The sequence below is a fragment of the Ailuropoda melanoleuca genome, chromosome 9, assembly GCF_002007445.2.
Source record: "Ailuropoda melanoleuca isolate Jingjing chromosome 9, ASM200744v2, whole genome shotgun sequence".
NCBI lineage: Eukaryota > Metazoa > Chordata > Mammalia > Carnivora > Ursidae > Ailuropoda > Ailuropoda melanoleuca.
The window spans coordinates 95,490,863-95,504,197 of record NC_048226.1 but is presented as its reverse complement, the minus strand read 5'-3'; the positions used below and the strand labels follow the sequence as shown (position 1 = coordinate 95,504,197).

Below are 13,335 nucleotides of genomic sequence, written 5' to 3'. Positions count from 1 at the left end.
CCGGAACATTCCTCTGCTATTTTCCTATCCTCAATCACTAAATCGGTAGCCAGTCACCTGATTAAAAAAGAGACGTTTGCTGACCCGTCCTACTCCCACCTTCCCCCACACGCTATTGTACCCCAATCCTGAGGAGTTTCCTCCTAATACGTCCTAACCACTGTCCTATCGACTCCTCCGGCCCCATCCTTGCTCACGCTCTCTTCAGCTTCTACCCCGTCCTGGGGCAGAAACACCAACATTAGCTCTGGGAGAAGTGTACACAAAAGGTCCTTAAGTGATTTTTGTTCATTGGTTACTCTTGAAGTTATGCAGAATGGCTATGACATCATAGGTTCGAGAAGAGACCCAGAGGAGAATCCCCAAAGGAAAAAATAGGCAGCCTTTCAGAGTTCACCCAATTCTTGCAAGTCTGCATGGATAGATGCATGAATGAACGAACGCTCCCAGAATTCTCTAGAGCTCTGAGATAGACAAAAACAAACACTCGTGTGTTCATTGAACGAACATAAATTAAAGGCCTCCGGGGCCAGCAATTGGGAATCCAAAGTGAACACGACATGGTTCTTGCTGTGCCACAGAGCTGGTAAAGTCAGAGAGGCAACTCATCAGTGAGCAGACTGACCCACGGAAACCGGCTGAGGGTTTGCATCTGGTGGAGATGATGATGCAGAGGCTTCGGGAAACACAGTGGCCACTTTCGCGCTCCCCACGCTGCCCGCCCCATCAGCCTTCCCTTCCCTGCACTCCACTGAGATGGCCCTCATCATCACCCATGTCCTGTCAGGTCCGGTGGCTCCATCTCTGCCCTCTGCTCATGCCACTCTCAATGACATCCGACAGCTGACCTCTGCTTCCTTTCAGAATTACGCTTTTCTGACATCAGATTTTCCTGGTTTTCTTCCAAATCCATATCTATAGCTCTGACCTTTCTCCTGAACTCCCACCGTGTATACCTAACTGCCATTCCAATGTTGATCCCAAATCTGGTTATTTCTGACCGTTACCATGCCTACAATCCTTATTTAACTTATCGGCTTGCTCCCTGGACCTCCCAACACAGGGCAATCTGGTCTCTACTTCCTTTGTTCCCTCTCCATCATCAACTCTATGTTGCTAGAATGCTCTTTTTAAAAAAGACAAATCAGTACGATCACCCCCTAGTGTAAAACACTCCAGAGACTCCCATTGCAAGCAGAACAGAATCACTCCTCTGGCCTTCTTGTCCCCCCAAGCAAGTCCTGCCACAGGACCGTTGAACGAGCTTGTGACCCAGATCTCCCCAGAGCTGGCCCACCTCATCATTCAGGTCTCAGTCCTCCCTGCCAGTCCCTCCCTGGAAAAATGTTTCCATTTTTCTTTTAAGATCTTATTTATTTATTTATTTATTTATTTATTTATTTATTTATTTATTTGAGAGAGAGAGTGGGAGAGAGCACAGAGAGTGAGAGGGAGAAACAGACTCCCCGCTGAGCAGGGAGCCCAACATGGGACTTGATCCCAGGACCCCAGGATCATGACCTGAGCCGAAGGCAGATGCTTAACTGACTGAGCCACCCAGGCGCCCCCATGTTTCTATTTTCTTCAGCATTTTTCAAGATCTGAAAAATGTTCTAAAGATTTATGTATTTTAGAGAGAGAGCACGTGCCCACATGAAAGAGGGCAGGGGGGAGAAGGAGAGGGAGAGAGACAATCTCAAGCTGAAAATGAACTGAGCACAGAGCCCAACACGGAGCTCGATCCCAGGACCTTGAGATCATGACCTGAGCTGAAACAAAGAGTCAGACGCTTAACCGGCTGAGCCATCTGGGCCCCTCTCATGATCTGAAATTCTCACTGTATTTGTTCACACATCATTGTCTATGTCCTCTCACTAGAACGTGACCTCCACAGGCCAGGAGCTTTATCTGTTGGGTTTACAACTTTCCCCAGAGCCTAGAGGAGAGCCCCTCAGTAAGTACACATTGGACATGTGCGTGGACCGCTCCTGCCTCTCCCACTTATTGTGATGTTAAGGGGCCGACTTCTCCATCCGGCACAGCAGGCCCAGGGCCTAGGGCCCCCCATAACGTTAGGGCCCACGAAATAAATGTTTCTTTCAATTTCTTTTAAGACCAGAAGAAAAAATAAGTGTGATCATAATGAATTTGTAAGCATGAATCCAGCATGGCTCACATTGATCTTTACCAGTGCAGTCATAAAATATTCTTACTATGTTGGGGGGATAAGCCAACCCCGCCGACCTCCGGCTTTCTCTGAAGGGAGCATGATAATCCCACCTGGCGGGGCCACGGGACACGTAGGCGAAGTGCCCTGCGTGAGCCAGAGAGCCACAATGCTGGAGTGGAGGACTTGCAGTGCTGCAGGGCGGCCCAGAGCAGGGGACCCGATGGGGCTCCCTGGTGTTGGGACCTGTCTCCTTTGTCTAGACGCCTCCCAATCACATCGTAGGAGACAGGTAGGGCTGGTCTCACTGTGGCCACCCAAGGATAAAGAAACTGCAGCTCAGACTGGTTAAGCAACTTGCCTGAACCGTGTGGCTGAAGCCAGGAATTGAGACCCATTTTTCTGATTCCAGGTCGTGGGCTCTCCACAGGGCCCTGCCATGCCCAGCTCGGGTCCAGACCCTGACACCCACCCACTCAAGTGCCTCTTTCCAGGAAATGGCGTGCACTCGTCGCGACTTCTGCATGCCCCTCTGTGATAATCTGCCACCAAAGGCTTGATTTTCCTGTGCTGGGGCTGGTGCCAGCGCCTCGGGCTGCCAGGTGCTGCTTCCAACTCTCAGATGGGCTGCCTTCCCCTCCCCTCCCCGCTCCCCAAAGGGCCCCCACTCCACCTGCTCCTGGACGGGGCCAGCTCCTGCCTGTGCTCGGGGCACGGTGGCGGCGCTGTTGCTGATTTTTTTCTCGCCTTCCTTGGAGATGCTGGTGCTTGGAGGGGAAGGCAGAACAGTGCATCTTGGAACAAATCTGCTTTTGATCATGCAAATTAATGCCCGGTTAATGTAGGCAGACTGTCAATTTCACCAGTTAGAAAGAGAGAGAGAGGAGGGAGAGAGAAAAGAGGGGAAAAATCCCTACACAGCGACCGATGAATTTCCACAGAAAGCTGCTACTTCAGAAAACAAGATCATTCTCCGAGAGCGGAGGTTTTCCAGGGATCTCAGGCAGCCGTGATGCTCCACGGGTATGTGGTTAACTTTGCTGCTGTCATTCGGACTCTCTGTGTGGGCCATAGCTGGCCTGGGGTGGGAGGTGGGTGGGGGTCTTCATACAGACTTGTTAGAAGCCGTGCCCGCCCACCCCCCTTGGTCTGTGGGATTTGGTGGGTGTCTGCTCAAGTGATGGGTGGGTCCAGGGGCTCACTCGGGGCGGGAGGGATGCCTACCGCTCCTGTGACTTCCCCTGGGAAGCGGACGGTGTGTGTTTGTGGGTTGGGCTCTGGATGGTATGAACGCAGGGCTGGCACAAGGAAAAAGCATGTGTGTGCGTCTGCCACGATTTGGAAAACTGGCTCGGGTCAGGCGAGGTGATTCAGTGGTTGTCTGTCCTTTGTATTCCTGCTTTCTCTAGAGAATTCTCTGGATCAGGGACAATAGCTTTGGACACTAATCCTAATAATACCCTGAGGAGCTAGGTGAGAAACTAATATTTATTGAGCACGTACTATCTGCCAGGCATGGCTGCATATGTGATTTCATTCAACATCTTAATGAGGATATGGACTAGTAATTTCCCCATTTTGCAGATAAGGAAAATAAGGCTCAGGTTCCAGGGAACCCAAATGCTCCTGCTGGCTTGGGGGATGGGGTCAGTTCGTTCATCACTGTGACCCTCCTGCTGGCGAGGCCACTGTGGCACCAGCAGTCCCCTCCTCCCCAAGTGCCTCTTGAGGCCCCGCACTAGGATGCCCGTCTCTCCATCTAGTGTCTATCACACTGTATTTGAGTTATTTACTTCTGCTCATTTACTCTCTCCCTGCCTGACTGTGAGCTCCTTGAGGGCAGGGACTCAATGTGTACTTATACCCCAAACACCCAGCACGGCCTCTGGCACATAGGAAGTGGCCACACTGAGTATAGCATGACTAAACACACAGGGCTCGGTGTTGGGAACACATGCCTGACACCTGATCTAGGCTGTGGTGGTTTTCTGTGAGGTCCTGCTTCTCAGCACAGGTGGGCGGGAAGAGCTGGGCTGACATGGAAGGATTCAGGAGAAGGAATTGCTGGGATTGAGGCCCTCGGGCATGTGCTAATGGTAGCTGGACAGGAACTATGGAATATTCTGCTAATGGTAGCTGGACAGGAACTATGGTAGCTAATGGTAGCTGGACAGGAACTATGGAATATTCTGCTAATGGTAGCTGGACAGGAACTATGGAATATTCTGGGGGGAAATGGAGAAACCCACAAACCCAAGTCTGAATGAGGGTCAGGAGCAGGCTGAGGCAAGGGAAGGCAACCCAGGGGCATCCATAAACAAGGTGTTTCAAGATAAAATAGTAACTTCAATACTGTGTGTAGAGGGCAGCCGGTAGCCGGGTTCCCATTTGTGTGTCCCTACTATGTGTTGTGGTCTTGTGTTGGCCAGGATTCTGAGGACTCCTCTGGGCTACGATTGTGTCTGGGAGGGTTGGGTGGTGCTGGTGCATTCACCATCCCTGTCCTAAGGTTTAGCATACATGGGGTTAGGAGTAAAGCTCCCCATTTGGACCCAAAGGGTGTAGTTGGCTTTACAGGTGACTAGTTTGATGACCTCGGGACAAACATGAAACCTCTGGAAGACTTCTTCCTCAGTAAAATGGTGTTAAATACCAGTTCATGGGCCTCTTCCTCCCAGGGTCATGGTTGAGCTACAGTGAGAATGGAGCTGGGATTGTGAGGGCCTTCGCACACAGCAGCCCTCATTCTAGCTGTGTTTCTGACCACACGAGTACCCACCACACTCGTTGGTGGGTGGAGAGCTCTTGGAGGGAGGATCTGGGTCTTCCCAGAGGGCTATGGCAGGAAAAGGATGCCTTTGGACTTAGATCCAGGAGTTCGATTTGGATTTGAATTCTGCTCTCTCTCTGAACTGCTTTCCCGTCTGAATAGACCATAGATCATAGATCATAGATCATAGATCATAGATCATAGATCATAGGGTTGCTTGGGATGAATTATTTCCTTGAAGACTCCTAGGTCAGATTTGCGCACATAGTCAGGTCCCCCAAATTTCATTCTTTCAATCTAATGAAGAGTCATTGAGCCCTTAATGTATACCAGACACTTTCCTAGCACCAAAGATAAAGCAGAAAGCAAAACTGATAAAATAGTGCTCATGGACCTCACATTCTAGTCGGGGAAGAAATACAATAGACAAAAAAAGGCATAGTATTTCAAGAGGTGTAAGTGCTGAGAATGGGGAGCAGGAGGGGGGGAGAGAGAACGCTGGGGATATGGCTGCCTTCTCCATCTGGGGGTCAAGCAAGTACTCTGAAGAAGCAGACCCTGAAGAAGTGAGGCAGTGAGTTATCTGGAGAACATTCTAGAAGAGGGAAGAGCATGTGTCAAGACACTAAGATGGGAGAATGCTCGGCATACTTGAGGAACAGCAAAGCGATCAGTTGGGATTAAATGCAGTGAGCAAGGGGGGAGGGTAGCAGGAGGTGGGGTCAGAGAGCAGACGGAGCTGCATCAAGTAGTGGTCATTGTAGGGACTATGGCTTTCCCTCTGTGGGACCTGAGGCCACAGGAGGGCTCTGAGTAGGGGGGTGACAAGATCTCGTAATGTAGAGGGATGGTTCTGGCCACTGTGGTCCTCACAGATCACAGGGGGTGCAGAAAGCGAGCTGGGAGCTAATCCTGTAGAAAGATGACGGCATGGCTCAGGGTGATGGCAGAAGAGGTGGTGAGGCCGGTTGGACCATGGGTGCACTTGGAAGATAGAGCCAGCCGGGTTTGCTGATGCAGTGCTGGTGGGATGGAGGGGAGCAGAGTCACGATGACCGTTAGCCTGCAGCCCTGCATGCAGAAGGAGGAGTCGTTGTTTCCTGAGATGAGTTCAGCAGAAGAAAATGCTGGTTGGGGCGGGGCACAGGGGAATCAGCAGTCCCTTCTGGATGTTAATGAGCGGGAAGCTGTGAGACATCTAAGAGAAGATAGCAACTAGACTGTAGGCCAAACCAATCTAGAGTCCAAGGGCAAAGCCCAGGCTGGAGGTATAAAACCGGGCTGGACCCACCTGTTCAGGGGACATCAGCACATAACGGCATCAGAGTCCTGGCTCTGGCTTCACATTCACCCATCACTATTCCCCGCTCCCACTCCGTTCCCCACAGCAGCGCCCAGGTGAGTTCTGGGCAGGACGCAGGCTCACAAAACCATGCAGGGGCCGGACTAGTGCAAGTTCAGAAGAGAAGGAGCAGAGACAGGAAGCAAGAGAGAAAGGTTCTAACCAGGAGTACATGGGCCCAGGGGGCCTCTGCCCCAGGACTGGGGTTTGGATAACAACCGTGGAATAGGGCTGCCTGCTGCTCCGCCGAGCCCTCCCGGCGCCTTCCCTACACTGGTGCCTGGACTGAGGCCACACTTGCCCAGCCCCGCCCTGGTGTGGGCCGTGAGCTCCTTTGCAGGACACCATCTTTCTTCGCAAGCGCACCAAGGAAACATCTCCTTGACAACCTCCAAGAGAAAGTCAACTAGAGGAATGAAAACACATTGCTAAGGAGGAATCCTAGTCCTCTGGACCCAGACTCCTGGCTGGGGGGCTCAGCGATTCAGGACAGAGATGAGAGACTTCCAAACACGCTGCAGGAGAGGAGGAGGGAAGAGCAAGGCGGCCACATGGCCACACAACCCCTCTTACAATGGGCTGGCATAATCAGATAATATAGACTGGGGCCAGCACAGCCCCCAAATCCTCCAGTAAGAGACCCCCCACAACCCCAGACCTGCAGGTCGAGGGGTATGGGAACGAGCTGCCAGGGCCTGCACCCTTCCACCCGTTCAGGATGATTCCCAGACTCCTGGGAGTAGAAAAGCTGCTCTTCTTCTCTCTAAAGTCGGGGGTGGCTGGGATAAATTGTCAGCACCCGGTCCAAAGAGTCAGAGTTGTGAGGATATAGTCTCTTCTGCACAAAGATCCCCACATCTCCAGAGGGCAACATAAGATGAGATATTGCATGGGAAAGGGTCTGTGGCGAGCGGCTGTTTCCCATGCCGCAGGCCATCGTCTCCAACACGCAGCATGTAGAGGGGGCAGCATACATCTTAAAACGTTCTTTTCCTTCTCCTGCTTTAAATTTGTTATGTTTTCATGAATCTTTCATAGCAATTCAGCTATGTCTATGTCTATGCCTATGCCTTTCATAGCAATTCAGCTATGTCTATGATTCATGCCTAAATTATGAAGGGGCTAGATCAAAAGCCATTCAAAGACCCACTAGTTTAGAGAAGAAAGACCCAGGGCTAGTGGTGGGGAAGGGGCATCTTTTCAGGGCTTCCTGAGTGTCAGTCCGCTTCAGTAATTAAGTTACAGCCCCTTGAAGTAAGGGCTGTGTTACGTGCAGGTGCTCGGCTGGAAGACACAGAGAGGGATCAGATGCAAACGTTCTTTCCCAGTTGGACAGGAGCTAATAATGACTAAGTTCTGCCCTACACCAAGGCCCCCAACACACACGCACACAAACCACCCCAACACACACACACACACACTTCCTCTATGTATCTGTACACATATATACACACACATGCATGTTATATGTAGCATATGTGCATTACACGTATATGTAGTATTATTAGTAATATTAAATTCATAATATCCTCTCTCACACTGTTACACTCCTGAGATAGCCAATGGTAATGCCTGCTGTATAACTTCCCACACTATAACCCGTTCACAAAGAAACATAAAATTATGCACACTTATGTATTTACAGATGGATACAGGCTGTTTTTTATAAAAAATATGGATGCCACCTAAATTTTACAATTCCTCTGCATTCTTGTTGTTTGTTTTCCATTTAACAACCTGTCATAGGCATCCCTCAAGCCAGTAGAGATGAATCGGATTCACCCCTTTCACCATCTGCATTAATATTTAATAGTTTGCGTGTAGCCTAACTTCGTCCACCATCGATCCGTGAACGCGCACTTGGGTTGCGTCCAACATTTTGCCACAATAATTCACATTGTGATAAATACTACTGTATATATATATCATGAAAAGTGCTGTTTTCATTGCTGTGAGCCAGACTCCCCGAAGTGAGACATATTACCGGAGGGAACAGGGCAACGCAAGGCGACGCAGGATCCTGTGAGGCTGCGTGAGTGATTGTTTTCAATTCCAGCTGCACTGCCTTAGATTCAACAGAGCCAGACAGAGCCCCACGCTTGTGTGGGTGTCCTCTCCCTGGGTTTCACGTGCCGTGGCCACCATCCCAGGCCTGACGCCTTAAAGGATCTGTTAAGAGCAACCTGACAAGGACAGGGGGCAGGCCAGAGGAGAGTGTGCTTGGCCTCTTCCAGGGTGAGCCACATCCTGAGGCGTGAGGGCATGTGGTCAGAGCAGGAAGTGAGTGTTCAAACAGACAGCAGACCTTACAACTTTCTCCCACTTTGTTGTGTCTCTAAGCGGCCACACGAAGTCGCCTTTGCTGGGTGCAGGGTACAGCCCCTGCCCAGGTTTCCTGGGGAAGAAAACCAGCATGGGAGCTGGGTGTCCTGGCCTCAGTGGGGCAAGCGTCCTTCAGGGGGCAGGGGTATCTACCGCCTGAACCCCGAAGGTCACAGAGCTCCTTGGTCAGGCTCTGCGCATTGCTTCCCATGGTGATTCACTCACAGATGGGGTTTGTGGATGTGGGGGTGAAGGTGTCGGTGTTGTTCACAGCCCTGCTTGTGTCTCATGTCTGAAACAGCTCCCCCCATTGCTGTCTCCCAAGCTCCTTATAGAGCCTTTGCTCATAGTAGTGTTTTCCAGATTATTTTGTAAATGAGCGAGTAAGTCAGTGACTCTGGACCAAGGTCAGACTTTGAGGTCCTGAGCCACTGGGGCACAGCCAACAGGGAACTCTGAGGCTCTTCTCTGCCTACCTTCACGGCTTTCGCTCTGTTGATGAGCCCGTCATCTTGAGAACTCCCAATCAGCAGATCGACCTTCGCCCGCGGTGTCCTCTGAAGAGCTCTTGCTGGAGCCTCTCGGAGGTACTGGCCATCAACCACAGGACCCCAGTAGTGGAAAGGGCCACTCACAGCCAGGAGCTACATTGGGCGCAAAGGGACGCCATTATGTGTATGGATTTTATCCTTCTTTTAAAAAATGGTTCTAGAAGAATCAGTTGCATTGCTTCACTTAATCAGGTTTTAACCGTAATGAACACGGATGCTGGTTATCCATCTGGGCTGTATTGGGCAATCAGAGTAAAATGACATGAACAACAGGCGGGAAGGACACCAGGCCAGGGACTGGAAGGCAAGACTCACTCTGAGCAATGGGTGGTCCCCAGAGCCTCCCCCCACCCAGGTGACAAAAGAGCCCCAGGGAGGCTATAGGCCTGAGCTCCTAGGTGTGTAAGTGAGCGGGTGTAGATGTTGACTGAGGAGTAGGTAGGTGGTGGCCAAAGGCAGGCTCTGATAGAGAAATTCATCAGCTCTAGCCACTCTCCCAGTAGCCCACACCTAGGGGAGTTGAGGGTCAGACCTGCTCCAGGCCTGTGAATCCAGGCCCCGGGCTGAAGGCATCAAGCCCTTGGCTCTGATGACAATAGTTCCTCCTGCTAGTGTCCCCTTCATCAATGTCAGGGACAGCCAGGGACCACGGGCTGTGAGCAGGATCTTTTCAGATGGAAAAGGGAGCACATAGCTGTCCTGTCTAAGAGGATGGGGTGGCCCAAACCCACACAGGTATGACCATCATGCTCGATCTGTGTGGCTGTGACTGGCTGGAGTGCGACCACTGTCCTGGCACAGTCAAGACCCTGGATGGGTATCACTTCATTTTATCCTCCTACTCTATAAAGCCCACATTATATTTTACATTTATATTTTACAGATAAAATCCAATGTGCAGAGAGACCTGTTCACCTTCAGTACCCATGCTTGGTCCATCATGAGCTGGGCCCACGCACGGTGCTGGGGGTCAGGGAGGGCATTCTAGCCGCGGCCGGTCATCCACCCCCTGTGCAGCCTTGGGTGGGTCAGGTCTCCTTTTTAGGCCTAGTTTTCCATTTGGAAAAGATCAGAGAGTGTCCCTCCCCAACTCACACTCAAGTGCCCACCTTGGTCTGGGCGTCATTGAGGACACTGGCAGGCTTCTGGCGGAGACAGGACACCATTTCTTGGATGGACGAGGTGGGGCAGCTGATCTCCTCCGCCAAAGCGGCTGCCTGCTGCTGAGCCCTCCCCTGGCTGATGACAGCAGCTGGGGAGAACGCGGAGCCACCCTGGAAGAGAATGCAGACTCAGGAGGAACAGTCTAGATCATCTCCTCCCCTGCCGCCCCCTGCTCAGCCCAGAGACCTCGGGGCCACATCAGGGCTCGGCATTGTTCATCCACACTTGGAAGTCCCAGGACCCTTCCCAGAGATGCCCACAGGCATTTGGGAGGTCAGGACTGATCATATCATATCGACACCGTTTGTGATCTTGAACGAGTATCTCACGAGGCCTCCGTTTCCTTACCTGGGAAGGGCGGGCCCTGGGCAGAGTGATCACTGACTAAAGCTGTATATTGAGACCCAGAGCTGATGGTGGTTGAAGAGGGACAAGGACCAGAATTGTCCCTGTCCACATCCTCCACCCTCACCTCCCGGGTTTCCTGGAATAGCAAGTTTCCTAGCTCAGTTAAGACAGAGTTGGACTTTCAAATAGATGCCCACCTAGAAGGTGATGGAAACATAGTCATTGTGCAAGTAAATTTTTCCAGCAGAGTCAATGCAAGTCTCTGTCAAACGCTGGCTGGCTGGGAGTCTTTCCCCTCTAGGAACGCAGGTGGTGGCAATGCCAGGAGGTCTGTCCCCAGGCCTGGACTGTTGGTGGGATTGGTCTCTGCCCAGGATGGAAGAGGTGGGCTGAGCGCCTTGGCTAGGGTGCAACCCCAGGGCCTTCCGTCTGTGGACCACCCGCCATTCAAATGCTGCTGAACAGTATGGCATCAGGGACAACAGGATAGGGGGGTTGCAGTGGGCCTACCAGCACCAGAACTATTACCGGGACCACTGCCACTGGTAAGACACAGTAAGGACCATCGATCGATGACTTTGCTTATTTTTTGTTTGTTTGTTTTTAAGATTTATTTATTTATTTCAGAGAGAGAGAGAGAGAGAATGAGTGCTGGGGAGGGGCAGAGGGAGAGAGAGAGAAAGAGAGAGAAACAGACACCAGACACCAGAAACAGACACCAGGCTGTTCAGAACCCTGAGATCATGACCTGAGCCAAAGGCAGACACTTAACCGACTGAGCCACCCAGGAAACCTGAGGACTTTGACTGTTAACTCAGGAGCTTCCCCCACTTTATCCCATTCATCCTCACCAACGCTGTGTAAGTTAGCTGCTGTCCTTGTCCCCATTTTCACAGGTATGAGAAGAAAGAGATGGAGAAGTTCCGTAACTTGACCAAAGCCACAAATGCTGTCAGGGTCTGGGCCGGCCTAGGGGTGCAGGCAGCTGGGCTCCAGAATTTGCTGTGCTCCAGGACCCTGGGTGGGGCGTGGGAAGTTCTAGTTCTTTGAGCAAGCTCTGTACTAAGGGGCCTGGGCTGGAGAGTCCTCTGTACTGCCCGCCTACAAACACCTGCCACGTGCTCACCCTCCCAGGAACTTTGTGTCTCCTGCAATGTCTGCAACGTAATAGGAGGCAGGTACGTCTGCTGTCCCCATTTTGCAGACAAGCAAACTGAGGCTCCAAGACAAAAGGGAAATTCTCGTTTATTGAGTATCTAATAGGTACCAGGACCTAGGATCTTGGGAACAACAAAAACTAATACTGATAATTAACATTTACTGAGTAATTGCTAAGTTTTGGGTATGTTGTAAGCACTTCATACATATTAACTCTCTAAATCCTCTCCACAACTCTCAGAGGTAAATGTTATTTACCCCTTTCTCTTAGAGAGGATGAAATTAAGGCAGAGAAAGGTCCAGGACCTTGGCCAACATCACACAGCGGGTGACTGGCAGAGCCAGGACCCCAGTCCAAGCAGGCCGCCTGGGCCATGCTGTCAACCACATGTGTTTTTATAGGCTGACTAAGATGCTGTGTTCTTGAGCCGAACTGCACACTCTTACTCCAATGTAAAGAGAGCATTGATCTGGCCGACTCCAGAGAACATGTTTCCATTTTAGACCCCATGCTGAGCTAAAACATCCGAAACTGGCAAAAACACCACAAATGCAGCAAAGGGTATATCAGACGGTGCCACTCTCACTGGATCTTTGAGAGGATTGTTGAAGAATAGCAGAGGAAAGCATTCCGGAAACTATAAAGGGAGGTGCCCATGGGCACCTGAGTCAGCGGCCCTGCTACCCGCTGTGTAAAACAGACAATAGATGCCCAGAGGGGAGGAGACCCATCCTCTCGAGATCCCAGCTGGACAGATTTCCTAAAATCGGAGAGAACATTCCAGCACTGCTTCCAGAAAGTTCCAGTGGTCTCTATGCCCCCAAGTCAGGACTGAGGGCCATGGGCAAAGCACGGGCATTGCAATGAGGACAGGCTGTCCTGCAGGTAGGGCTGAGAGGTGGGGTGGGGAGAGGCCAGGGGCCGGGGCTGATTCTGGCTGCAAGTAGGGCTGAGGCTCAGAATCTCAGTGGCTAAATGCAGCCCGATGCCACTGCACACAGCCCTCAACCTGGCTCCGACTCCACGTGGTGACTTCACAAACGACCCAGCACCCTTCCCCTCTTAGTCCCATGGACACAGTGATGCCAGCTCCCCACGCTTCCCCCCAGGGTGAAATGCCTAAGGATCAAAAGACAGAACCTCGGTGGAGTGTTCCTTGTGTGTCCTCAGCATTTTACAGATAATACTTCATGCCTCATGACCATCACATGAGGCAGATGGTATTATCATCACATTTTATAGATAAGGGGCTCACGACACAAAGAGGCAAATGACCTGCTTAGGATCACAGGACTGGGTAGAGGCCAAACCGCAGTGTGAACATGGGTGACCAGCCTCCAAGGCCAAGCCCTTGGCCATCAGGTCAGCCTTCCGCATGCACTGGGCAGGTTCTTAATGAAAGGTGTTGGCATTATTACCATCGTATCTCGACTTAGTCCTTAGGACCAAGGAGGAAACTTGCGGCCAGAGTCAGAGGTGAGCCAGCGGTAACCCAAGCCCAGAGAGAGCAGA

At 51.4% G+C, this 13,335-nt stretch overlaps 2 protein-coding genes across 2 annotated transcripts in view; one reads left to right on the top strand and one right to left on the bottom strand.

Moving 5' to 3' along the window:
* TG (thyroglobulin) overlaps positions 1-13,335 on the bottom strand; it is a 266,107-nt gene that overhangs the window by 25,038 nt on the left and 227,734 nt on the right. The window contains exons 43-44 of the mRNA XM_034668642.1: positions 10,262-10,426; positions 9,078-9,245 (exon numbers count right to left, since the gene is read on the bottom strand). Coding sequence (XP_034524533.1) covers positions 9,078-9,245; positions 10,262-10,426 — 333 coding nt within the window. The remainder of the gene's footprint in view (positions 1-9,077; positions 9,246-10,261; positions 10,427-13,335) is intronic.
* Positions 3,072-13,335, top strand: part of SLA (Src like adaptor) — a 63,402-nt gene continuing 53,138 nt past the window's right edge. The window contains exon 1 of the mRNA XM_034668643.1: positions 3,072-3,190. Coding sequence (XP_034524534.1) covers positions 3,180-3,190 — 11 coding nt within the window. The 5' untranslated portion in view covers positions 3,072-3,179. The remainder of the gene's footprint in view (positions 3,191-13,335) is intronic.